Source organism: Chiloscyllium plagiosum, unplaced genomic scaffold, assembly GCF_037043375.1.
Source record: "Chiloscyllium plagiosum isolate Xiang-an unplaced genomic scaffold, Cpla_swu_hap1 HiC_scaffold_11, whole genome shotgun sequence".
Taxonomy (NCBI): domain Eukaryota; kingdom Metazoa; phylum Chordata; class Chondrichthyes; order Orectolobiformes; family Hemiscylliidae; genus Chiloscyllium; species Chiloscyllium plagiosum.
This window is the reverse complement of record NW_028270149.1, coordinates 19477822-19504483: the sequence shown is the minus strand read 5'-3', so window position 1 is coordinate 19504483 and position 26662 is coordinate 19477822. Positions and strand designations below refer to the sequence as shown.

Here is a 26662-nt window from a genome sequence, read left to right as displayed (position 1 = left end):
AGTTAAACTGAATCATTACCTGTCGCTGAATTAGGTGCGTCACTGAAGAAAACCTAACTAAGGTGCTTATTAATAATAACCATCTTCTGAATTGATGAACAACTTGGTAGGGCACAAAGTTTAGATTCACAGATGCTGCCTAGTTGAGATTTTCTAGCACTTGTTTCTCTCTTACTTTAGATTTACAGCATCTGCAGTATTTTGTTTTTGTGCTATTGAGTTCCTGTTGGTGTTTGGCAAGCAATTCACTGACCTGGCTTAAAAATCAGAAAACTTAAAAAGTTGCAAATGCTCAGACAGGAGAATAGGAAAACCGTATTTATAGACGGTGTCATCTGTTAGATCAGCGTAAGGAATTTAAGGGATTGATGATGGACTGCTGAAATTGGCTCTGCGGTAAAGAGTTGAAGGTGAGGAGATACATTCACATTGTGACATAAAGGTAAACAAAATTGAATTTACTGATTGATTGAATTGGAAATTGATGGTAGAAGTAGAGTTAGCAGTAAAATGAATGAAAACACCTCAACAGATTATAGAATTCTTATAGAATTGTTTGAAGGTGGAATCAGTTTTTCACTTATCCAGTCTAATGCAAATATGTGATCTGGAAGACTGCAAGAAGAAAGTGCTTGTATTGGAATTATGAATTCAAACAAAGTTTTTAAAGTTTATGGCCAACTTATGAAGCATAGATAACTTCTTGTTGATATTTTGAACTACTGGGATTCTGCTGGAAAGTATAGTCAATCTCTGTTCATCAGAAACTCATTCAGAAGTGGCAATACTGTAAAATGAAGGCAGTAGGCACTGAATGTTTGTGCAGTAACGAATTTGTGTAAATCCAAACGGAAACAAAAAATTGAGACAAATTGTTGTCCAGAGCGCATAAATCACTGACGAAGTTGTTTTTCTGTGACTTTGAGAGGAATGTCCATTTGGTACTTAACTCCTAGGTTGGGATACCTGGTCACATGGGCGGGTTGACCGAAGGGTCTGTTTCAATGCTGTACATCTCTATGACTAAGAGTTCATACAGCTATGTGCAGAAACATGTTGGATATGTGTGAATATGTTACAGAAGTAGCCATTTCACATGGCATTTGAGGTGAATGGAGAAATCAACATGGAAATAGTAAAGTGTGGCCTGGATAGTGAGGGGATGTAATGCAGCAATGATATTGTAATATGCCTGTGATTCATAACTTTGGAGGGTAATACAGAATCCAGAATTATGATGACGTACAAGGAGACCTTTTGACTATCATCAGTGCCTGCTTGAATGCCTGAACTGAACCTGCCTTGACCACGTTTTCAGATAGTGAATTTCATACCCTAAAACTTGCTGGGTGGATAAGAAGTGTTTTCTCATATCCTTGTTTCATTTACATATCATTTTAAATCTGTGCCGTCTCACTCTTGTTTCTTTTTACAAACCAAAATAATATTGCCCTATCTAATGTGTCCAGCCTGAAATGGTTTTAAAGCCCTCAATATAATCTCATCCTAAAGGCATAGAATCCCTACAGTGTGGAAGCAGGCCATTTGGCCTGTTGATTCCACATGGATCCTCCGAAGGGCATCCCACCTAGACCCCCCACCCCATTCCTTAATTTAGCATAGCTAATCCACCTAGCCTGCACGTCCCTGGACCCTATGGGCAATTTAACATGGCCAATCGGCATAACCTGCACATCTTTGGACTCCTCTCCAGATATGCCTTCTCCGGGGAGAACAGCCTCATCTTGTTCAATCTATCCTCCCAGCTGAAGTTTCTCATGCTTGAGAGCCATTCTGGTAAATTACTGCTGCACTCTCTCCATTCCATTCACATCTTTTGTATAAGGTGGTGCCCACAACTGTACACAATCCAATGATTCCAACCCCATCAGTCTACTCTTCATCAATAAAGTGATGTTAGTTATCGTCAGTAGTGCTGTCAAGCAACACCTGCTCACCAATAACCTGCTCACTGTGGCATCTAGCTTGGATTGTGCCAGGGTCACTCTGCTCCTGACCTCATTACAACCTTGGTTCAAACATGGACAAAAGAGTAGAATTTGAGGTGAAGTGACAGCCTTTGATATCAAGGCCTCATTTGACGGAGTGTAGCATCAGGGAGCCTTAATAAAACTAGAGTCATTGGAATTCAGGGGGCAAACTCTCCAATGTTTGGAGTCATATCTGGCACATAGGAAGGTACTTGTGGTTTTTGGAGGTCAGTCATCTGAGCTTCAGGTCATCTCTGCAAGAGTTCCTTGAAATAGGTCCTATGCCCAATCAACTTCAGCTGTTTATCAATGATCTTGCCTCTATCATAAGATCAGAAATGGGATCTGCAATCATTTGCAAATATCCACCACATTTAAAAGACCTTTGGACAGGTAAATTGATGGAAAAGGTTTGCAGGGGTATGAGCCAAATGCAGGCAAATGGGACTAATTCAGTTTGGGAAACCTGGTTGGCGTGGACAAGTTGATCAAAAGTGTCTGTTTCCATCCTGTATGACCCAATGACTAACTGCTCCGACACTGAAGCAGTCTATGTCCAGATGCAACAAGACCTGGATAATATCCAGGCTTAAACTAAAAAGTAGCAGGTAACATTTGCTGCACACAAATGCCAGGCAATGACCATCTCCAATAAGAGACCGTATAGAGGTGTTACCATCACTGAATCCCCCACTATCCGTATCCTGGGGGTTACTGAATTGGTCTTGCAATGCAATTACAGTGGTGACACAGGCAGTTCAAAGGCTAGGAATACTGCAATGAGTAACTCACCACCTGACTCCCCAAACCCTGTCCACCATCTACAAGTCAGGATGTGATGGAATGGTCCCCACTTGCCTGGATTAGTACAGCTCCATAAACACACAAGCTTGACACCATGCAGAGCAACCCACTTGATTGCCACCATATCTACAAACATTCAGTCACTCCTTCACTGGCACTCAGCAGCAGTGTATACTATCTACAGGATGCACTTTGAAATTCACCAAAGGCCTTTTTGGCAGCACCTTCCAGACTCATGGCCACTTCCCTCCAGAAGAACAAGTGTAGCAGGTAGATAGGAACACCACCACCTGCGAATTCCCTTCCCAGCCGCGCTCAATCCTGTCGTAGAAATATATCACCATTCCTTCACTGTCACAGGTTTAAAATCCTGGAATTCCCTCCCTAATGGACCAACTGTGGCAATATCTTTTAAAATAGACAAGCAAGCTGTGTAACATAAATAGTACTTAAGTCTAAACCAAAACCTTCCCATTGTTGAATTACCTCAGCTTTAATCAGTTATCTTTCAGTCTGTTAAATAGGTGATTGGGAGTTAAGGTACTCATCCTGATGATGAGAATAGGAAGAAAATGTTCCTTCTTAACCGACTCTATCTCATCCTGCCCAGTAAGAAAACAAATTATTGGTAGCAATATTACAATTTTGAAGCAATATTAAATTAGAAGAAAACCCTCTGCAAGGGAACACAAATTAAGTGTATGCAGCTAAGAAAAAATTAGAAAGGTCTATTTAAGTGTAGAATGTTTTCCTCTTGATGGGCACCCTGGACTAGTATGGCTGATGTAAGATTAACATTTTTTAAGTCTACTACTGCCACATTTAATTCCTTCCACTAGAGGGCTTGTATGACCTATGTAATAAAAGCTGTAGTGGTAAAAATGTGTATTCTTAATATATCCAAGCCTTTTTGTATCATTTGAATTTATGTTCATGTATTTTATGTCAATATGTAAGCCAACTATTAACATCCTTGAACTTAATTTAGTGGTAACTTTGCTATAATATTAAACCAAATGAAAGCAGTTGACAGAGTAATTTGTATTTCTCCAGTTTGTGTTTGAAGGAAGAACACATATGGCAGATTTTCAATTCTTTACAGTTTAGTATTCAGTCTGTGTATAATGTTCCCTTTTGATTTTCTTTTAGGGAGGGGCAGCTTGATTACTTCACTTCCAAAATTTAGTTCCATAACCTTCATCAAATTGTTTGAATAGTGAGCCACTCAACTCTCCAAACCTGTGCTACCATTGATTGAGGTTGTGGCTATTTTGTGTCCTAATTCAACTGACATCATTGGCTTCCTATCCCTTATCTCCTTTGGCTCGCAAAAATCAATCAGTCTTCGAATTGAAATTCTAAATTGAGCTATTTGCTGCTTTTCAAGGGAAAAAATTTCCGGACTTCTACCACTTCTCCCCAGCTGGCCTAACTCTGTGTCATGAACCTTGTCCTGGCCTCCTCCAACAGTGGCAAGATTTCTCTTTCAATACCACCATTCCAAAGACAATCTTAAACTAAATGAATCAAAACATTTTCTATCTTGCATGGAATATTAAGTCCAGTATATGAAATCTATTGCTGTACTCATCAATTAACTCTTGGAACCCTGGTTTCATTTTTTTGAATCTGAACTGTGCTCCTACCCTGCAGCTTGCAACGTCAATAAAGGATCAGCATTGATCAGTTTGTAGCATCTTCACTTCATGAGGTTTTATGTTAAAATCCTATGCAGAGCCTGAGCACTGAAATCAAGATGCAACTCCAATGTATTGCTGAGAAAATGCTGCACTAATGGAAATGCTTTTCGGATAAAACATGAAACTAAGGCTCTGTTTTCCTCCTGGAATGGCTGTAACAGACCACTTTAGAGATTTTTTGAAGAACAGGGGAGTTATCCCAGGTATCCTAGCAATGTTTATATCTCAGCCAATATCTCAAAGAACATATTACCTGGTCAACCCTTCAAACAACACCATGATAATGTTTGCCAAATATTTTCCCACTGTGATGCTATTTAGAGGCTTGAAAATTGTCACATTCTCTGCAAATTCTGAGAGTGAGTTGGGGATGTGAAGGCACATATGAGAGTATGGGATAGACAACAGAAATAAGGAGGAGCTGTATAAGGGCCATTGCTGCCTATGATCTTGTGACACCAAAATTTCAACTGGTGACCCACTTGGGGGTCCTGACCTCAACTTTGAGAAACCCTGTTTTAGGAATTTTCTGTGCACACGTTGGCCATTGTATCTCCTACATCAGTGACTACACTTAAGTAGGTCATAGCTTTAAACCGTGTAGAAATGCCTGGTGATCATGTAAGGTGCTAGACAAATGTGCATTTTCTTTAATATTTCAATTTTATATAATAATAGCCAAACTTTCTCGTTTTTATGTTTGTGCCCTCAAAAGCATAAAGGCCAACATTCTGTTAAAGTTTTTGACTTTTTGTTTGCACATTCCCAGATCTGAGTACAAAGTCTCTTTGGATGTCTGCTGTTCCCAAATGTTTGCATTTTTAAAGCAAATAATCTGTTTTACTTTGTGCCCAAAATGAGTGCTCCTCCTGCTACAATTTTGCTCGCTCAAAGTATTGATCAATTTATAATTTTACGCACCTGTCACCATTACTTGCAATGCCGCCAATCTGGAATACAGCTGTCCATTGTGGTATCGAAATTATTATTAAATGTAGTAAGCTGTTGATGCACCAGCATAAATTCCTGTAAGCTGCTCATAACTTTGTACAATTTTTGCAAAAATATTTTTATCCTTTTGCTTTATGCTTCACAAAGCACCTAACAAGTTTATGAAATAAATGAAGGAGTACATTTCTTTCATTTGCGGTTAAAAATGAAAATAGTATCTATTGAGTCCTTTAGAATAATTACATAGTTTGTATTTTTAAATATTTATGACTTTTATTAATACATTTTTCATTAAAATTAATACAGAGGAACCTTGATTATCCAGCACTTGATTATCCGAACGAAATCACATGGTCCTGATGCATGGCTAAACTGTTATGCCGCATTCGATTAACCGAACGAAATACTTCCCACCTGTGGCTTTCAGACAATCGAGGTTCCTCTGTATTATATTATTGTGGTGATCGCTCATTACAAAATATGTACAGCTTTCAGCTGTCCAAAATCTAACAGATGGTTTTTCCAGCAGTCTAGTAGTTTGTTGGTCGCCATTACTGAAAACTAGCTTTTGATTCCAAATTCATTTAATTGAATTTGAATTCCAGCCAGTGAGGTTTAAAGTCACGTCTCTAGAGTATCAGTGTAGACCCCTGAAGTACTAGTCTCTTAATTTGCCATTATGTTAATGATAGTTATTAAGAATTTACTTCTTCTGTTATCTTTGAGCTTGGATGAAGGGATGTTGCTGAAACAAATCAATACAATATTTCCGAGACAAAGGATGGTTTCTGTTCCTCCTTTGAGCACTCTGATTTGGACAACTGGAAGTTGTACGTGCTTTTTGTAATTAGCCCCTCTCTGACTTTCTGTTGCAGAGTAAGTGTGGCTAGGTTCCAATTTCCAACCTATTCAACTAAGAACCTGACCGTGTTCCTTTCATTCATTTAAACATTCTATTCTTTGGCTCTTCTCCGGTAGCTATTTTGTGTTTGATATAATATTGTACAACCTCTAATTTGCAACAGGGTTATGATCAAAAGAATATAAGACGTCGTGTATATGATGCTTTGAATGTGCTCATGGCAATGAATATCATCTCCAAAGAGAAGAAGGAAATCAAGTGGATAGGACTCCCTACAAACTCAGCTCAAGAATGCCAGAATCTAGAGGTAGGAGTACAGTGACTCTCTTCATGGATCATAGCACACATCCAATATGTGTAGACTCAACTATGTTGGTGTGCTAAGCTGGATGCAATAGGCTGTTCCAATAGGAGCAAGTTCTGTAATTCTGGTCTAAACAGTTAATATCTGCAAATTATTTTGTACAGTTCATCAACATTTTCATTTTTTTTTCCCCTGTAGCCATTAAACTTTCACTTTTCCCTTCTGGATCTCCATGTCCAGTTTCTACCTGTGAAACCTGCTGTGGATATTTTAGGTGATTGAAGGCTCGTAGTTTTCAGTTAATATTCTTCGGTGCCCTTGGAAAACCCATTGGTTTCCAATTTGGCTTGAGAAAAACAACCTGTATTTCCACAACACCTAGGGCTCTCTTGCCTCTAAGTTACAGAAGCTTCTGTAATTTTCTGTTGTTAAAAGACACCTTTCCTAGTATATACTTATGTAGCTTTGGTTCAAATGATTCTTGATAATACTCCAGTGATATTCCTTGAGACTTATATGACTTTGTTACAAGTGCTGTTTACTGTAGTCTGCAGTTGCAGCTAATGATAGACTTCTGTTAATTTTTATATGAATAGATGGAGAAAAGAAAGAAAATGGAAATGATTAAACAGAAACAATCGCAACTTAAGGAGTTGCTACTGCAGGTAAATTAAAATTTAAAGAAAGTGAAACATTTTGCAGTTTTTCATACATGCTACACCCATCCGCATGATGGATAAATGTATTTTTTCAAAAATCTTGTCTAGCTTAATCTTTAATACTATTAAAAATATTACAGTAATGCTACGAGAGTTATATAGAAGACTTCACATTATGTCAAAGATTTTCTTCAGAATGTCTGCTTTCTTTCTGGGCCAATTCTTGCATTTGAGTCAGATGGTAGATGCAAAATGTCATACAGAAGAAGAAATCTTCTTCTGATCAATAGTTATCCTTTTAAAATATTGGATGCTTTTGAGAGTGAAAGAAGCATATTAAATGCAAGTAAAATTATGATAACGTATTGAACACAAAACTGAGACTAAATTACTAGTTTTGTGTTTTGCAGCAAATTGCCTTTAAGAACCTGGTTCAGCGAAATCGCCTTGTAGAACAACAGTCTGGGAGGGTTCCTCCTCCTAATACTGCCATTCAACTGCCATTCATTTTAGTCAACACCAGCAAAAAAACAATCATAGACTGCAGCATCTCTCCTGACAAGTAAGTATATCAAAGCTGACCATATTTTGTTTGATGATCAAACTTGTAATACCAGCTATTAAGTTAGGTTACATTTGAAAATTGTATCCTTGAAGTACTTACCCTCTCAAATTGTGATATAACCAATAAGGATAATAAAGTAAGTGGTGTAGTCTGAGTATAGATTTAGTACACAGGTTAACATACTTTTTTGAATTATTGTATTGTTTTATTTTGAATTGGAATTTTACTAGTGCTCATTTTTTTTGAGTAAAATATCAGGGGCATGTGTTGGTGAGAAATTTATGTGGATTCATTTAATGTTAAAACCATTAATGACAGGATGTGATCTATCATGTGAAATATTGCTCCCTTCAAGATTAATAGGCCTATTAAATGTAACTAAGTTCATAATTTTAGAACAGACCTTTCCATTAACTCTTGCAATTAGAGTCATAAAGCTGTACAGCATGAAAACAGACCCCTCGGTCCAACCCATCCATGCCGACCAGATTTCTTAAATTGATCTAGTCCCATTTGCCAGCATTTGGCTCATATACCTCAAAATCCATCCTATTCATGTACCCATCCACATTCCTTTTAAATTTTGTAATTGTACTAGCTGCTACCACTTCCTCTGGCAGCTCATTTCATACACACATCACCCTTTGTATGAAAAAGTGCCCCTTAGGTCCCTTTTTAAATTTTCTCCTCTCACCTTAAACCTATACCCTCTAGTTTTGTCCCTCCCCTGGGGAAAAGACTTGGTTATTCATCCTATCCTTGCCACTCATGGTTTTATAAACTTCTATGACATCATCCCTCAGCCTCCGACACTCTGGGGAAAATAGCCCAGACTATTCAACCTCACCCTCGAACTCAAACCCTCCAACCCTGGCAACATCTTTGTAAATCTTTTCTGATCGCTTTCACATTTCACAATTTTCCTTCCTGTTGCAGGGAGACCAGAATCGAATGCAATATTCCAAAAGTGGCCTAATCAATGTCCTGTACAGCCGCAACATGACCTCCCAACTCATATACTTGATGCGTTGACCAATAAAGGCAAGCATACCAAACACCACATTCACTACACTGTCTACCTGTGACTCCACTTTCAAGAAACTATGAACTTGCACTCCAAGCTGTCTCTGTTCACCAACACTCCCCAGGACCCTACCACTAAATGCATAAATCCTGCCCTGATTTCAAAATGCATTTATCTAAGTTAAACTCCATCTGCCAGCTATTGGCCCATCTGATCATCGTCCTATTATAATCTGAGGTAACCTCCTTCACTGTCCACTGCACTACCAATTTTGGCGTCATCTGCAAGTCTACTAACCATACCATCTGTGTTTACATCCAAATCCTATAAATGAGAAAAAACAGTGACTCAGCACTGATTCTTGTGGCACACCACTAGTCACAGGCCTCCAGTCTAGTTGTCTTTTTAAAATATGGGCAAGATTCAGACGAGCAAAACAATTGTTTTAATCTTAAATTTTAAAGAATTTTGGGAGAGGTTATTTGAAAAGCTGATATGATTTTAGGATATTTCTTTAAACTTTGCAAAGTGAAAAATTCAACTTTATGACATTTCTTCACAGGTTTGAATATTTTTTTAATTTTGATAATACATTTGAAATCCATGATGACATTGAAATTCTTAAGAGAATGCGAATGGCTTTTGGATTGGAGTCTGGCGGCTGTTCTGCTGATGAATTGAAGATGGCTAAGAGTCTAGTACCCCACGTGCTGGAACCATATGTCATAGGTAAAATGGAAGGGGATATGATTTATTCATGGTATCCATCACATACTTTACCAAAGCCAGAAAAGAGCTCAGCCTATCCGTAAAGAGAAAGGGAGGGCATTGGAACTTCACTTTACTGAGTAGTTACCTAATTTTGGAATCTACTTATTTATTTGTCTCGCTCATGGATATTGAGTCTTAGTGTCACAATTGCTTAGATGGCTAATGCACATAGCAAGAATCAAAATGCAAGACTTTTTTGCATAAATCAGGATTAACTGTTTTGGAGCTTTTCTTTTGGGTGGTTGGGGCAGCTGGGAGTGAAATGTTACATTACTCACTGTGCGCCCTGTTTTAATTTCGAGCCTCCTAAGGCAGTTTGTGTAAGTAATCATATTTTATTTCTTGATCCTCCTAGCCTCGAAAGCTACATAATAGACTTTTCATAGAATCTTAGAATCCCTACAGTATGGAAGCAGGCCATTCGGCTCATTGAGCATACGTCAACCGTCCAAAGAGCATCCCACCCAGACCCACACTCCTACCTTATCTTTGTAACATTGCATTTCATATGTCTAATCCATCTAGCCTGCACATTCCTGGACACTGGGCAATTTAGCATGGCCAATCCATCTAACCTGCACATCTTTGGACTGTGGGAAGAAACTGGAGCACCTGGATGAAACCCATGCTGGCATGGATAATGTGCAAACTTCACACACAGGTGCCAGAGAGTGGGATTGAACCTGGGTCCCTGGTGCTGTGAGGCAGCAGTGCTAACCACTGAGCCACTGTGCAGCAATCCCATGAATGCATAGAAAAAAGATAAAAGCTTAGAGTGCTCCTCACTGAAGCTGTTGGGGCATGGTATATGGAAACAGAGGCTTTATCAGTATGGGTATGGAATACACAAGAAACTAAGCTATGATGAAACTTTGCTCAATAATGTTTGACTTCTACTGGAGAAATCTGGTTAGTTCGGGGCAACGGGATTTTGGAAAGATGTAAAGGATTTATGTTGTGGTTCCAGTGAATTTGGGACATTTTTTTCATTATAGTGAATGGTTATAATCTGAATTGCCAGAGAGTGCTGAAGACAAATTTAATCATGGTTTTCCAAAGGAATTGGGCAATTAGTTGAAGAGAAAATTTGCAAAGGTATTGGGAAAGGTAGAGGAATGGGACTAGCTGAGTTTCTCTTTCAGTGATTTAGCTTAGGCCAAATGGTCTTTTTTTGGGTTGAGTATTCTTTTGAATCTATAATTAAACTCAATTTTTTTTTTTAAAAAGATCATTTCAGTAAAACTATTTTAAATTTGAATAACTTGTTCTATAACTAGTTCCTAATATATATAAATTACTTTTTTTTTTCAAAATTAAAACTGTAGTCACCAGTGTTCCTTGCTTGTGTTTCAGGACATTGCATTCAGTGCTAAATGGAAATGAATAGTCTTTACATGACTTCAAATTTTCACCTAGAATTTTAATTTGGATTGAATTTCAATTCTTCTAGGATTTTTTTTGCTGGAAAATAAGGGTGGAAGGGTTGAGTTTGATCAGAGCTGACTGATAGCTCTTCAAAATGTTTCTAGGTGGATGTCTGGTGGTGATGCTGAGGAAAGAAGCTGGGGTGGTGACAGTGTAGCTGACCCATCTTTTTATAGTAATGGGGTATAGCAGCAAAAGCAGGAATGAGAAACTGCTTTGTATTAGAGGGTGTATTCACCCTTGTTTGATGGTGAGAAGGAGGGTCGAAGCCAAGGAAGCATTTGAGGAATAGTGAAAGAATCTTAGATAATAGACAATAGGTGCAGGAGTAGGCCATTCAGCCCTTCGAGCCTGCACCGCCATTCAATATGATCAAGGCTGATCATTCCTAATCAGTATCCTCTTCCTGCCTTATCTCCATAACCCTTGATTCCACTATCTTTGAGAGCTCTATCCAACTCTTTCTTAAATGAATCCAGAGACTGGGCCTCCACTGCCCTCTGGGGCAGAGCATTCCACACAGCCACCACTGAGTGAAGAAGTTTCTCCTCATCTCTGTCCTAAATGGTCTACCCTGTATTTTTAAGCTGTGTCCTCTGGTTCGGCACTCGCCCATCAGCGGAAACATGTTTCCTGCCTCCAGTGTCTCCAATCCTTTCATAATCTTATATGTCTCAATCAGATCCCCTCTCAGTCTTCTAAACTCAAGGGTATACAAGCCCAGTCGCTTCAGCCTTTCAGTGTAAAGTAATCCTGCCATTCCAGGAATTGACCTTGTGAACCTACGCTGCACTCTCTCAATAGCCAGAATGTCTTTCCTCAAATTTGGAGACCAGAACTGCACACAGTACTCCTGGTGTGGTGTCACCAGGGCCCTGTACAGCTGCAGAAGCACCTCTTTGCTTCTATACTCATTCCTCTTGTTATGAAGGCCAGCATGCTATTAGCCGCCTTCACTACCTGCTGTACCTGCATGCTTGCCTTCATTGACTAGTGTACAAGAACACCCAGATCTCTCTGTATTGCCCCTTTACCTAAATTGATTCCATTGAGGTAGTAATCTGCCTCTGTTCTTGCCACCAAAGTGGAGAACCATACATTTATCCACATTAAACTGCATCTGCCCACTCACCTAACTTGTCCAGGTCACCCTGTAATCTCCTAACATCCTCATCACATTTCACCCTGCCACCCAACTTTGTATCATCAGCAAATTTGCTAATGTTATTGCTGATACCATCTTCTATATCATTAACATATATTGTAAAAAGCTGCAGTCCCAGCACGGATCCCTGCGGTACCCCACTGGTCACTGCCTGCCATTCCGAAATGGAGCCCTTTATCACTACCCTTTGTTTCCTATCAGCCATCTAATTTTCAATCCAATCTAATACTTTGCCCCCAATACCATGCACCCTAATTTTACTCAATAACCTCTTATGTGGGACTTTATCAAAAGCTTTCTGAAGGTCCAGGTACACTACATCTACTGGATCTCCCTCGTCCATCTTCAGAGTTACATCCTCAAAAAATTCAAGAAGATTAGTTAAGCATGATTTTCCCCTTCATAAATCCATGCTGACTCTGTCCTATCCTGTTACTACTTTCCAGATGTGCAGTAATTTCATCCTTTATAATAGACTCCAGCATCTTTCCCACCACTGAGGTCAGACTAACTGGTCTATAATTTCCTGCTTTCTCTCTCCCACCTTTCTTAAAAAGTGGTATAACATTAGCCACCCTCCAATCCTCAGGAACCGACCCCGAATCTATCGAACTCTGGAAAATAATCACCAACACATTCACGATTTTCCGAGCCACCTCCTTGAGTACCCTGGGATGTAGACCATCAGGCCCTGTAGACTTATCAACCTTCAGACCTAACAGTCTCTCCAACACCAAATCCTGGCAAATATAAATTCCCTTAAGTTCAGGTCCTTCAGCCACTGTTACCTCCGGGAGATTGCTTGTGTCTTCCTCAGTGAACACCGATCTGAAGTTTCCATTTAATTCTTCTGCCATTTCTTTGTTCCCTGTAATATATTCCCCTGTTTCTGTCTTCAAGCGCCCAATTTTAGTCCTAACCATTTTTTTGCCTTGCACATACTTAAAAAGCTTTTACTATCCTCCTTTATATTATTGGCCAGTTTACCTTCGTACCTCATTTTTCCTCTGTGTATTTCCTTCTTAGTAATCTTCTGTTGCTCTTTAAAAGCTTCCCAGCCTCAGTTTTCCCACTTTTCTTTGCTATGTTATACTTTTTCTCTTTTAACTTTGTGTTTCTTAACTTCCCTCATCAGCCCTGGCCGCCCATGCCTCCTCCTGGGATCTTTCTTCCTTTTAGGAATGAACTGATCCTGCAACTTCTGCATTATACATAGAAATATCCACCATTGTTCCTCCACAGTCATCCCTGCTAAGGTATTGCATCATTGAACTTTGGCCAGCTCCTTCTCATAGCTCCATAGTTCCCTTTATTCAACAGAAGTACTGTCACTTCCGACTGTACCCTCTCCCTCTCAAATTGCAGATTGAAGCTTATTGTATTATGGTCACTACTTCCCAATGGCTCCTTCACTTCGAGGTCTCTGACCAATTCTGGTTCGTTACACAATACCAGATCCAGAATTGCCTTCTCCCTGGTCGGCTCCAGCACCAGCTGCTCTAAGAATCCATCTCTGAGGCACTCCACAAAGTCTCTTTCTTGATTCTCCCAGTCTACCGGCATGTTGAAATCCCCCATAACAACTGTAGTAACATCTTTGCGACAGGCCAATTTCAGCTCCTGATTCAACTTGCATCCGACATCCAGACTACTGTTTGGAGGCCTGTAGATAACTCCCAAGAGAGTCTTTTTACCCTTAGTATTTCGCAGCTCTACCCACACTGACTCTACATCCCCTGACTCTAGGTCCCCCCGCGCAAGGGACTGAATATCCTCCCTTACCAACAAGGCCACCCCACCCCCTCTGCCCGTCAGTCTGTCCTTACGATAGCATGTGTTGCCTTGAATATTCATTTCCCAGGCCCTGTCCACTTGAAGCCACGTCTCAGTTATCCCCACAATATCGTATCTGCCAATTTCCAAAAGAGCCTCAAGCTCATCCATCTTATGTCTAATGCTTCGTGCATTCATGTGTAGTATTTTTAACTTGTTACTGCTCTCACCCTTCCCATCAACCCCTATTTCACTCAACCTTCTAGCATAATCCCTTTCTGAGTTTTCTGCCTCATTGATACAGTTGTCTTTCTTGACTTCTCTTGTTCTAACTTTCCCTTCAATTTCCTTTTTTAACATCCAGCTTGTCCCCTCCCCCCCGCTACTTAGTTTAAATGTAGCAGTGTTGCAGTAGAAAACCTGCCTGTCAGAATGCTGGTCCCTAACCTATTAAGGTGCAAACCGTCTCTCTTGTAGAATTTATGCTTACTACAAAATATACCCCAGTGATCCAAGAACTTAAATCCTTGCTTCCTACACCAGTTCCCCAACCACACGTTCAAGTCCATTATCTCCCTATTTCTGGCCACACCAGCCCAAGGAACTGGAAGCAAACCGGAGATAACTACCTTGGACGTCCTGCTTTTCAGCCTTCTTCCTAGTTCTCCGAAGTCCCGCTATAGTATGTTCCTCCTCTTCTTCCCGACATCATTTGTGCCGACATGTACCACCACCTTTGCTCTTCACCCTTGTCCTTGAGGATTTCCTGCACTCTGTCTGCGATGTCTTTCACCGTGGCACCAGGAAAGCAACACACCATCCTTAAATCCCGTCTGCTGCCACAAAAACCCCGGTCAGTTCCTCTTACGATGGAGTCCCCTATTACCACAGCTCTGTGCGATGTCCGACTCTTCCGCTCTGCCTCTGCACCAACGTTTGATTGACAGACCTGGCCGCCTTGCGAACTGGCAGTGTCATCAGTCTCTTCTGTTTCCAAAAACTTCAACTTGTTCCTGACAGGTACTTCTCCCGGGGTCTCTTGCACCTGTCTCCTCTCTGCCTTCCTCATCATCTGCTCTCTTCTGGCATGATTGGTGTAATAACCTCGCTGAAGGTCTTGTCCAGAAAGATCTCATTCTCTCGGATGACCCTAAGGTCCTCGAGTTCTTTCATCAGCACTGCAATATGCTCGGTCAATAGCTGAATGTGCACACACTTTCCACACATATACAAGCCAGACACACCAGAGTCGTTGACCTCCCACATCAAGCACGTAGCTCACTGAACCAGCTGGGCAATCATGTCTTCATCCTCTTCAACTGTGGCATAATCACTTCACTCAACCTCCTTGTCAAAGTCTCCTGAGCTGAAGCCTCACTCTTCGATCCAAACTTCCTTAGACCATCTTTTTGTGAACTCTTAATTTAGGTTAGAGGAGGAGGGAGGGAGGGAGACCCTACTTTGTAGGAGCAGGGGTTTAGAACACACCCACTCTAATAGCAATCACTTACCTTCCCGACCGGCTTTGCGCTCCACCTAAACTTCCGCCCAGCTCCCGCGCTCTCTGCTGCGAAAAGCAACTTAAATCAACTCTGGAAACATGAAAGACTCACAGAACTTTACCATGACCAGGTGTAATGCAATGCGATACATTTTAAGATTTCTACCTGTTAGAGGTTGTAAAACAGATGTTCAACCAGGAAAATTTCCAAGCACTAAACAAATGCATTGTAGTTTTCATATTAGAAGGTGAAAGATCAGAGTCGAGAGAGAGAAATATTTTTGGAGGTAATGAACTTGTGTGAACTCAGTTGTGATGGAGAGAATTAATTTTAGAATGCTTTGACTTCGCTAAGTGTAACCTGAGGCCAGCCAGAAAAGTTATTCTAGTCAGTGTTGAAGTTGATTGATGGTAGTGCTGGTACTGATGGTAGTGAAGAGTGTGGTGTGGGTGAAGTTTAAGCGTGCCAATTTTAATGTTGACAATCCAAGATTGTGGTATCACCTGGAAATGGAGGAAACAGTGAATGGCCAATCCATTGCATGCTCTTGGATGATGGTTCTTTGAAGGGTACTAAGTAATGAGAGAAGGCTAAAAGTTGAACCTGAGGTGCAGCAATGGAGATTCCATGGGTTCAAAACAGGGAGAGATGTGTAATTGCATTCCTGCAGCAGAGTTTCTAGGAGCTCTAGCATAGGTGTAAACCCACAAGGCATGACTGTTGCATGTTTGAGTTTGATGCCTGATACCATTCTAATATAGCTATAGAAGCCCTGACATCACTAAGCTAATAATCGAACCACTGAAAATTCTTTTTCTGCCTTCATGAATGGGTAAGGAAAGAACAAACCTTCTTTGCTAAAGAAGGGAAATTAAATTGGGAGTCTGTTTGAGCAACATTAGGGCTAACATTCAGCCAGATATCTCCACCAATCCTATTTTATTCTGGGCAAGCAAGTATAGGATGAAGTCAGGTCTGCACCTCTGGAAGCAAGTCTCAGATGTGTGAATGGTTGAAGGCCTGCCTCCATTTATTGGACATCAGTTCAGTTGTAATCATGATTGTCAGGCCCAGAGATCTTCACCCACCCCTCCATACCCCACTCATTTCCTGCGCCCTCACCATTCTCCCCATGTATTCTCTGTATCCACACTCCCAGTATCACTGTGCAGAGTCAGAGCATTTGGTGAATGTCAAGTCCTTAAAGTTCTCCTGAAACTAACATTATAGGAAAAGGGGGCAAAAAAACTGCTCTGTTCATAACCTCAAAGTGTTACATCAATTACAGCCATTAATCCTATCAATGACTGAAAGCTATTACCTACTTCATCCTTCTTTGTGCAACCATTCAAAAAACACAGTGAAGAAAGATAATTTCTTGCAATTTAATAAATATGTCAAAAAAAAACGCTTTGCTTGCTGAGTGAAGTACGTAAATGGTCTTAGAGCTCAGCCAAGTATTCATAGGTGACCATCTGACAACTTCTACCAACATACTGGACAGTTGGACAGACTTCTATATTTTCATTTGGCCTTGTTATTTGGCCTTTGCTGAGTTCACCTCCTGCTCCTTTGCTGCCTGACCTGCTGCGCTTTTCCAGCAACACATTTTTAAGTTCTGATCTTCAGCATCTGCAGTCCTCACTTTCTCCTAGTTGAGTTCACTGTCAGGACAGTGTTTCAATGGAAGTACAAACCTTGAATTGGCATTATATTGGCTTATAATGAACTGATTTTTGAAGTGTTTTTCTTCTCCCCACACACACCCCATGCCTATGTATTTATTTCCACATTTTAGTATTAAGTGGAGAATAGCTTTCTGTCATTGATGTTATGAATTGCCGTGATAGAATGACAGTTTTGAGAATCTTTGGAGCATGTCTGCTCTTCCTGGTTATAACACGACGCACAGTGAAGATGAGAAAGTACACAACAATGTTCAGCAATGCAGAATTCCATATTTTATCAGAAAAGTCTTAATGCAATAGAATATACTTGGGCTATATATATTTACTGTTCCATGATTTTTTTTTTAACTTCGTCAGAATAGATAACTAATTAAGTGTAGTCATACAGCACGGAAACAGACTCTTCGATCCAACTCATCAATGCTGGCCCAGTTTCCCAAATTAAAATAGTCCCCTTTTGCCAGCATTTGGCCCAGTCTTTTTAAAGGTTTGTAATGTATCTGCATTTACCACTTAGTCTGGTAGGTCGTTCCATAGACGAACTACTTTGTGTGGAAAAAGTTGCCCCTCGGGTCCCTTTTAAATCTTGCTCCTCTCACCTTAAAATTACGCTTTCTAATTTTTGAACTCCCCCACCCTTTGCGATTCACCATATCTATGCCCCTCATGAGTTTATAAACCTCAAAGGTCACCCCTCAACCTCCCATATTCCACTGGAAAAAAGTTCCCGGCTTATTCAGCCTCTCCTTATAACTGAAACCCTCAACTCCCATATTACTCAAGTATTTAACTGAACTTTTGATATACCTTCTGGTTGTCAAGAATTTTGTTTTATGATAGCAATAGAGCAGAGGAACAGCAGTAGGCCATTCGGCCCCTTGATTCTGGATCAGTGGTGCTGGAAGAGCACAGCAATTCAGGCAGCATCCGAGGAGCTTCGAAATCGACGTTTCAGGCAAAAGCCCTTTTTTCCTGATGAAGGGCTTTTGCCCGAAACGTCGATTTCGAAGCTCCTCGGATGCTGCCTGAATTGCTGTGCTCTTCCAGCACCACTGATCCAGAATCTGGTTTCCAGCATCTGCAGTCATTGTTTTTACCTCATTCAGCCCCTTGAACCTGTTTTATCATTCAGTGTGCTCATGACTGATTTGTAACTCATATCCCTGAAACCTTTGCTTAACAAACTAATAACTGAAAAGGTGTTTCAAACCAAGCTCTACCACCTTTTGTGTGTGAAGTGCTTCTTAACATCTCTGGCCCACTTCTCAGACTATGCCTCCTAGTTGTAAAACCTTCAACCAGTGAAAATGATTTACCTTTGTCTATCTTGTCTTTTTCTGTTAATATCTAGAAAACCTTGATCAGATCACCCCTTGACCTTCTAAATTGTAAAGAAAACAGGTCTAATTTGTAGAACCTCTCCTCATTACCTAATCTCTGAAGTCCAGGTATCATTCTTATGAACCAACATTGTACTCCCTCCAAGACCAATATATCCTTCCTGAGGTGTGGTGCCCAGATTTGCTCTCAGTGCTGCAAGTGGGGTCTAACCACTGTGTTTTGTACAGCATAATTTTTGTGGACTTGTAATTCAGTCCTCCAGATATAAAGACCAGCATTCAATTCCTTGTTATTTTCTACACTTGCTTGTGGCATTTTAAAGATCTAAGCACTTGAACACCCAAGCCTTTTTGGACATACATTATATTTAACCTCATGTCATCTAAAAAGAACCCTGATCCAACTGTTTTCCCTCAAATGGATAACTTTTCACTTGCTTATTCATACATTTGCCATAATTTTGCCCATTCACTTAGTTCACCAATATTCTTTTGTAATTTTTTAAAGTTCTAATTTTCCTTTGTTATTATTCAGAAATGGCTAAAGTAGTGCAAAATGTTAACTCAGGCCCAAGTTCAGTAGCAGCATCTACATCTTCAACAAGCTTCCAATCTAGCAGGTAAGTCTGTGGGAACTACTTGCATTTCCTAATGTTTTCAAAATTGATTATGTACAACTGAGTGACTTCATAGTTGTGGGTATGTTCACCAAGCTGGGAAGTTGATATGCAGGCATTTCGTCCCCTGCCTCGGTGACATCTGTGAAGCGCTGTTGTACTGTGTCTTCTGGAATTTATTTGGTTGCGTTCCTGCTGCTTCTGGTTGCCGGTTCCGGTTATTTGTTGTAGCGTCTGGTATATTGGATCTAGGTCAACATGCTTGTTGATAGAGCCTGTAGATGAGTGCCATACTTTGAGAATTTCTCTAGTTGTCCTCTGTTTGGCTTATCCTGTGATCATTATTGTCCCCAGTCAAATTTGTGGTCCTTGTCATGTGTGTGTGGGTACTAGAGACAGCTGGTCGTGGCATTTAGTGGCTAGTTGGTGTTCGTGGATGGGACTGCTAGTTGTCTGCCTGTCCTCGGGTTGTGTCATGTCCTCATCGTGTTGTTGGTCTGTTAGACATCTGTGGATGAATTTGCAGGAAGGTCTCTTCTTAGTGAAGACTCTGTAGAGGTTCTTCTTCCCTTCATAGGTCGGGAGTGCTGCAGAGTGTTGTAACCCTTTTGAACAGGGTCCTAATGCAGCTTCTCTTGTGTGTGTTTGGGTGGTTGCTATTGTAGTTCAGGACCTGGTTGGTGTGTGTGGCTTACCTGTACACTTTTGTGGTGCATTCACCATTCTGTACTCTTTCTACGATCCCATCTAGGAATGGGAGTTGACTGTTGGTTTGCTCCTCCTCTCGTAAATCTGATCCCAGTGAGCATCGTGTAAACTTCACAAACTACTAAACCAGTACTTGATGACACACTTCACATTTAACAAATAAATATACGAACAGATCAATAAAACATCTACGGGCTCACACATTTCTGGGCTCATAGCAGAAGCAGCGATGCAAAGGCTGGAACAAACAGCCCTCTCTCAAATTCAGCCCAAACTCTGGATCAGATACATGGATGACGCTTTTGTTATCGTTAAGAGAACAGAGATCGAGAGCACACACTGGATTATCGACACCATGTTCACAGGGATCAGATTTACGAGAGAGGAGAAAACCAACATTCAACTCCCATTCCTAGATGTGATGGTAGAAAGAACACAGAATGATGAATGCACCACGAAAGTGTACAGGAAAGCCACACACCGATCAGGTCCTGAACACACAAGAGAAGCTGCATTAGGACCCTGTTCAAAAGGGCTACAACACTACAGCACTTCTGACCTACAAAGGGAAGAAGAAGAACGCCTCTACAGTCTTCGCCAAGAACAGATCTCCCCGCAACTTAATTCACAGGTGCCTAACAAACAACACGCTGAGGACATACCACAACCTAACTAACTAGCCATGCTACCGTACACAAAAAAACATTTCTGAACTGACAGCCAGACTTCTCCAACCACTGGGATCCACGTTAGCCGATAAACCGACAGCCACGCTCAGACAACTCACCAGGGCAAAGGCCCTATACCCATCATGTGAAGGCGTGATTTACAGGATTCCATGCAAAGATTGCACGTAACACTATGTAGGACAAACAGGAAAACAACTAGCAATCCACATCCACAAACAACAACTAGCCACTAAATGCCACGGCCACCTGTCCCTAGTAGCCACACACCCATAACAAGGAACACATATTCGACTGGGACAACACAACACAATGATCGTAGGACAAGCCAAACAGAGGACAGCCAAACAATTTCTCTAAGCATGGCACACATCCACCAACGCCATCAACAAGCACATAGACCTAGACCCAATATACCATCCATTACAATGAACCACTGGAAGCAGCAGGAACGGAACCAAATAAATTCCAGAAGAGAGAGCACAGCAGCGCTTCACAGGAGGTTCTGAAGCACTGAAGATGCTCCTTAGACAGGGGGCGAAATGTCTGCAAAGCAATTTCCCAGCTCGGTGAACGTACTCATAACTACGACAACTAGCATCCGAGCTACAAATCTTTATGCAAACCTTGAGTGATTTCACCTCCATATTTGCTGAAGATGAGAGTACCTTTGAAAAAAAATTGTAGTGAAGGTTTAAAAAAGAATAATTTCCTAGACAATGCTTTTAAATTTGTAGCTCTGGTTCTTCATTTGACCATCTCCACATACCATGCATATGTTTAACACGCTTAATGAAATTCCACTGTCTGACTTGTCTTTAGCATATTATTTTTGTCTGTAATATGATTTCTGTATTCTTAAGTGGTGTGTATACGTTGTCTATTTTTCATAATATTTTTGAACAAAAATGCTTTTGATAATTTTGAAAGCAACATACTGAGCTGACATAATAGTTTACTCTATCAAATATACTGGTCAGAGGTGATATCTATTGAAATCTAATATTGGCTTGTTCCTCTGACTGAAAGATGATTTCTTTTCAATACTATTTGGTTTGAAATTAGTTTTCCAGATTATATGAAAAGAAGTAATTTACTTAACTTTTAATGGGCTAGTTGTAACAGCCTCAAAAAAGAATTTGTTGCTTTGAAATAACAGCCCTATATTAATAAAGGTAGTTGAATTAAGCTGTACTCAGCGGATTCTTGACCCTACCTGTTTGTTCATTTTTTTTAACTACTTTTTCAATGGTTTTGTATTTGGCTTCCCTGTTTCTCCCCGCCCACCCCTTCCACACCTTTTAAATCATTTAATTTCACTGTGTTCCCCGTTTCTATTAAAAATCTATTTTAATAAATTATTTTACTTTCAGAGCATTTGGTGCCAGTGATGAAATAGCCTTACCAACTGATACCGAAGTGGCCTTAGTGACCAGTCAAGCACAAGGAAGTTTCAATGGTACACATTGTTCCGATCCCAGAATGGAGACTCCTACGTCCTATATTGAAGATGATGATGATGATGATGAAGAGGAATATGAATGAATTAATAATCATTCTGCATTTCTTCCTGTTTTCTGTTGCTTAAAATGGCATCTCTGAAAAGAACTGTCTCATGAGACAGAGACTTTAAAAGAATTGTTATTTTGACTTGTGAGGGGTTTAACTTAATTCTATTCTCTTCTAATTTAAACATCAAAAACTTTGAATACAGAACTGTAGAGAGAACTTTTTTGAATTTATGAGCAACTGTTGAAATTTTAAAGAAGTTTTCGCTTCTCTGTTGAGGATCTACAATGTGTTTTCTAATTGCACCAAGTGCAGCTATAAAAAGCTACTGTTTGTTCAATTATATCTTAAGGCACTATCACAGTAACATCTCTGGCTTCACTGCCTGGTACTGATGTTTACATGTTGTGATTTTGCTATTCTCAGCTGAGCTGGTGTAGCACTTTACAGATATGTCCCATTTCAGGGGTGAAAGAAACGGAGTTGTAATCTCCTCCTGCTACAAGTTCATGTGTGCTGTTGATCACCAAAAGGCATTGAAAATGGTCACAGATGGGTCAGTGATTTGATGTATCTCATCAGCTCAGAGATGATGTTTTGAATAAATAGTTGAGCTAACTAATAAAGAAGAGTTTAAAAATTTGCTAGTGCAGAAGAAGAAACTGTTTGAAGTGTTACATGTAATTTTAAAGCTTCTTGCTGCTGCCAGAAAACTTTGTAAAAGGCAATCTGTGATTGGTGTAATAGAATTTCTGGTACTAGGTCAAATACACAGTGCACCATATAGTTCTATTTAGTACGCTTCTGAAACAGCAGTAATGTATGAAGTACTTCTTAAAGTTTAACTTCACATTTTCAAACACAAATATAGTGGTGTATTCACTGATCAGATGCAGATCTTTTTACCCATCTTATCTTTGTAACCACCTACAAATAAATGCTGAACAAAGCCTGTTGTGGAATCAACAGTTTTTATTAAACACGTTTTTAATTTAAAGAAATCTTGCTGACCCTTGGGATTTTAAAACTTTTTGCAGCGTGTATAAAAATGCTTAGTTTTCTGCGGCTAAGCTAAAAGCTTAATATTTTACACTGTGGTATTTCTCTGCCTACTACCTGTACAGGTTTATTTTGGAGTGAAATTGCTTTCATAGTATAGCAACACCTAGCTTTCTGATCCTCCACTCAATTTGAGTATTTGCGTCACTTTTCCTCAGTATGGCTAATTCCGCTATATGCTGTTGGAGGATCGGGGTTAGGGTGGGCTGTGCAACAGTATGAAAGGAAAGCATGTAAAACACTTTATAGCTGCACTTCTTAATAGGTTACAAGCAGAAAGGGAACAGGCTTTGCTCCTTCAATTGGACATAGGTATGAGATGCAGGTCTGACTTTTCATCTAATGCAGGTCTGACTTCAGTGACTAAAGGTACAGCTGACTTCCTAAACTGCTAGAGACAATAGACATTCTTGCCCAGTATGTGCTACGTAGTTGATTTATTTTAATTGCTGAAGTTTGCTGAATTGTTTCCCAGAACTGAAGAAATCATTGTGGAAAGCTGGCATTTCCTATCTCTGGTGAAAGCGTGCTTCCTGGTGATTATTTGAATATTGAACATGGGAAAGTCTACAACTTGGATCGTTGTATTCCCGAGTTATATGGGTGCCTTCAGAAAGCCAGCTGGAAAGATAAAAGGGGCAAAAAGGTTTTCCATCAAGCATGATATTTCTTAGATTTATTTAAATGCATTTAGAGTAAAGAAAATAGAATCAAGTTGTGAAGAATCCCTCAGAAGTTTGCTTTTGCCCTGTTGACTACAAGCAAAAGCGTTTTCATGTATAGTTTTGTTATTCAAAACACTTTCTTGTCCATGACACTTTTCGTCCCCTGAAAATGTATGGGATGCAGCAACTTTGTAACCTTTTCATTGTGTCTCTCCTTTTCATGTTTGTTTCATTCACTTTTTGGAGCAATACAAAATTGACTTCACTACTTGCTGTTTGTTAATCTAACGATAGGGTGAAACGTCATCCTCATAAGCAGTGCATTTTTTTAAAAAAATTATCAGTAAGATCAAATAGCTGAAGATTCAGACTTGAAGCAAAACTTAAGCTCGTGTGTGCGTGTGTGTGTGTCTTTCTCTCTCCCAGGTTTGTGATTGAGCATTTGGTTTGAATAAAGCATAGGAACTGTGGCCCCATGGTAATCTAATGAATTAAGCATGTATCTTGATTCTTAAATTGATTTTATGGAATTTTTCCTGAAGCATCTTTTTGAGAAGCTTTGTAAATTTTCAGAAACTTGTTCGCAGTTTTTTCTATAAACACTAGGTCAATTTGTAGACCCATCTTGAGTATAAAGAGAAGGCAATAACTGGAATAGAAATTATTTAAGACTGACAAGTCTCTAAAAACACACTTGGAACAAAGCAATTTGCAATATTAAAAAAAAATACCATATTTAAAAAAAATTTATGAAATCCCAAAGGTGTATATTTTGTTGGCAATAGTGTGCTTCAATGATGCAACATCTTTCTTCCACATTACGAACAATGTAGTTACAGATAATCTTTTCCTATCCTAAATACATTTTTTGGTTGCAAAATGAGAGTTGGGGGAAGAGATTGGAAATGTTGAGACAACCTGATTTCTCAATGCTGCAGTTTAATATCTGTAATTCAAATATATAATTCTGTCTACATTGTTACATACGAGGATGTTGTTTTTAGTTTCACCACTCATTAAAATTTATAAGCTTGAAATAAAACTGTAATCTTATATTTGACTTTGGTTGAAAAATGCTATTCCTTTAATTCAAGGTTTTCAGTACTTGTGTAATAATTTGCTATTATTTTTGGTTATTTTGAACAGTTGCTAGGCAGTAATTTTTATAGTAATTGGTCACATTTTGGTACTTTTCAAATTGTCTCAAGTTTAACACAAATGGCAGTAATTGTCAGTATTGGATGTGTTTTTAATCTTGCAAAATTATTCTGTATTTTTGTTTATTGCTGAGGGAAGAAAAATTGGATCAGGAAGAAAGAGACAAAAGTCCATCTTATTTATAGTTCCATTCAATTTTGGTTCAGATAAACTAGCTAATACTTGGTATTGGACTTGTTCTCTCATCTGTTGCAAGAAGTTATTTGCTATTCAATCTGAGGAAATTACAGGATTTTTTTGTTTTCTGATATCTTCTGAACCCTGTGTCAATGCTGTGCTTTACAAAGGTTTATTCTTGTTGTCAACTCGATTCTGAACAGTCCTTAACATAAATCTCTTGTGTCTCTCCGTGAATTTATTATCTTTTAAATTTTGCTAGCTACTAAATATATTTCCTAGGTTTTTTCTTTGCAACTTAAATCTCTACCTTGATTCTGATATGTTTAGCAATATAATGGCACTTAGTAAAATTTCACCCCAGTTTTCAATTTCAACTGATGTTAAATGTTGGATGAAAATTCAGCACATTGTGTTGGCTAAATCTGTTAGTTGTATTTTAACCCTTTTTGATTTCTGTATGAAGACAGCATTGAAGGAGAGGTTGATTGGATGGTTTTTGGTATCCACGATCTTTCAAAACAAAAATCTTATTAATATTTGTTACCAAGAAAACAATTCACAAGTGTAACTGGAAGCCCATTTAGGTTCCACGTACTAACCACACAGTATCAAAAGCCTCAGATCTGACTTGTTCTTACTGCAGAAACAGTTGAGATAAGATTTTGCCACCTTGGTGTCTTGGAAAACTGGTTGCTGCTCAATGCAATCGATCCATTAATCAGTACAGATGATTGGACATTGGGGTAAAGGATCATTAAAATCTAGCTAAGGAAAATTTTCTGTTACAATAGTAGTGAAGGAGTTTGTAAATTGTTGTATGTGCTTTTGGTAATTGATCACCAGAATGAACTGCAATCTGAATAATTATTTTATCACACCAGATATCAATGTACAATGATGCTCAGGGGCACCTAAACGCTGGTAATGTCTAACAGTTTGACATCCATAATTGTAAGTCCATTCATAAAATTCGGCAAAAAGCATCAGCTAACAAATGTTGTTCCCCATGTGAACTGATTGTTTAGTGGGATGTGTAAAGTTCTAGTGAGCACATAATGCTTTTAAAGGAACATGATCCTACTATTGCAAAATAAATCCACATCAAGGTAACCTGGACTTGAAAGCAAATGAAGATATTGGAAATTTGTAACTATGCTCTTGTATTCATGAAATAAAATGAATATGGGATAATTATGAAAATGTTGTTGGAAGGTCACTGAACTAAAAGATTAACTGTTTTGATCTCCATAAATGCTTGACTGCATTTTCTGTTTCTAGCATGAAAGTCTCTGCCACAGAATAAGAGAACAGTAGGTTAAAAAGATAAAAGATTCTGTTTTTCTTGGACCCTGATAACCAGCTGAGTGTTCAATTGTCCTCGTCTCTTCAGATATCCCTCTTAGCAGTAAGCTTGCTTACAGGTGTTCTTGCAACAGAGCTATAGCCATTCAACAGATTGTGACAGCGGCCAGTTCACCCTATAGAACATCTTTGGGAATATGGAAGTTGCTGGAAATCTAAAAGTCAGTGTTAAAAATCTGGTGACCTTTCCTCAA

General features: G+C 39.4%; 1 protein-coding gene across 2 annotated transcripts in view; it reads left to right on the top strand.

Annotated features, from left to right (window-relative positions):
- Positions 1 to 24828, top strand: part of LOC122557396 (transcription factor Dp-1-like) — a 58378-nt gene extending 33550 nt beyond the window's left edge. For both annotated transcript variants that reach the window (XM_043705060.2, XM_043705061.2), the window contains 6 exons: positions 6472 to 6615; positions 7209 to 7277; positions 7682 to 7833; positions 9423 to 9589; positions 19060 to 19144; positions 21909 to 24828. In XM_043705060.2, the coding sequence (XP_043560995.1) occupies positions 6472 to 6615; positions 7209 to 7277; positions 7682 to 7833; positions 9423 to 9589; positions 19060 to 19144; positions 21909 to 22080 (789 nt within the window). In that variant the 3' untranslated portion in view covers positions 22081 to 24828. The remainder of the gene's footprint in view (positions 1 to 6471; positions 6616 to 7208; positions 7278 to 7681; positions 7834 to 9422; positions 9590 to 19059; positions 19145 to 21908) is intronic.
- Positions 24829 to 26662: the final 1834 nt, after the last annotated feature.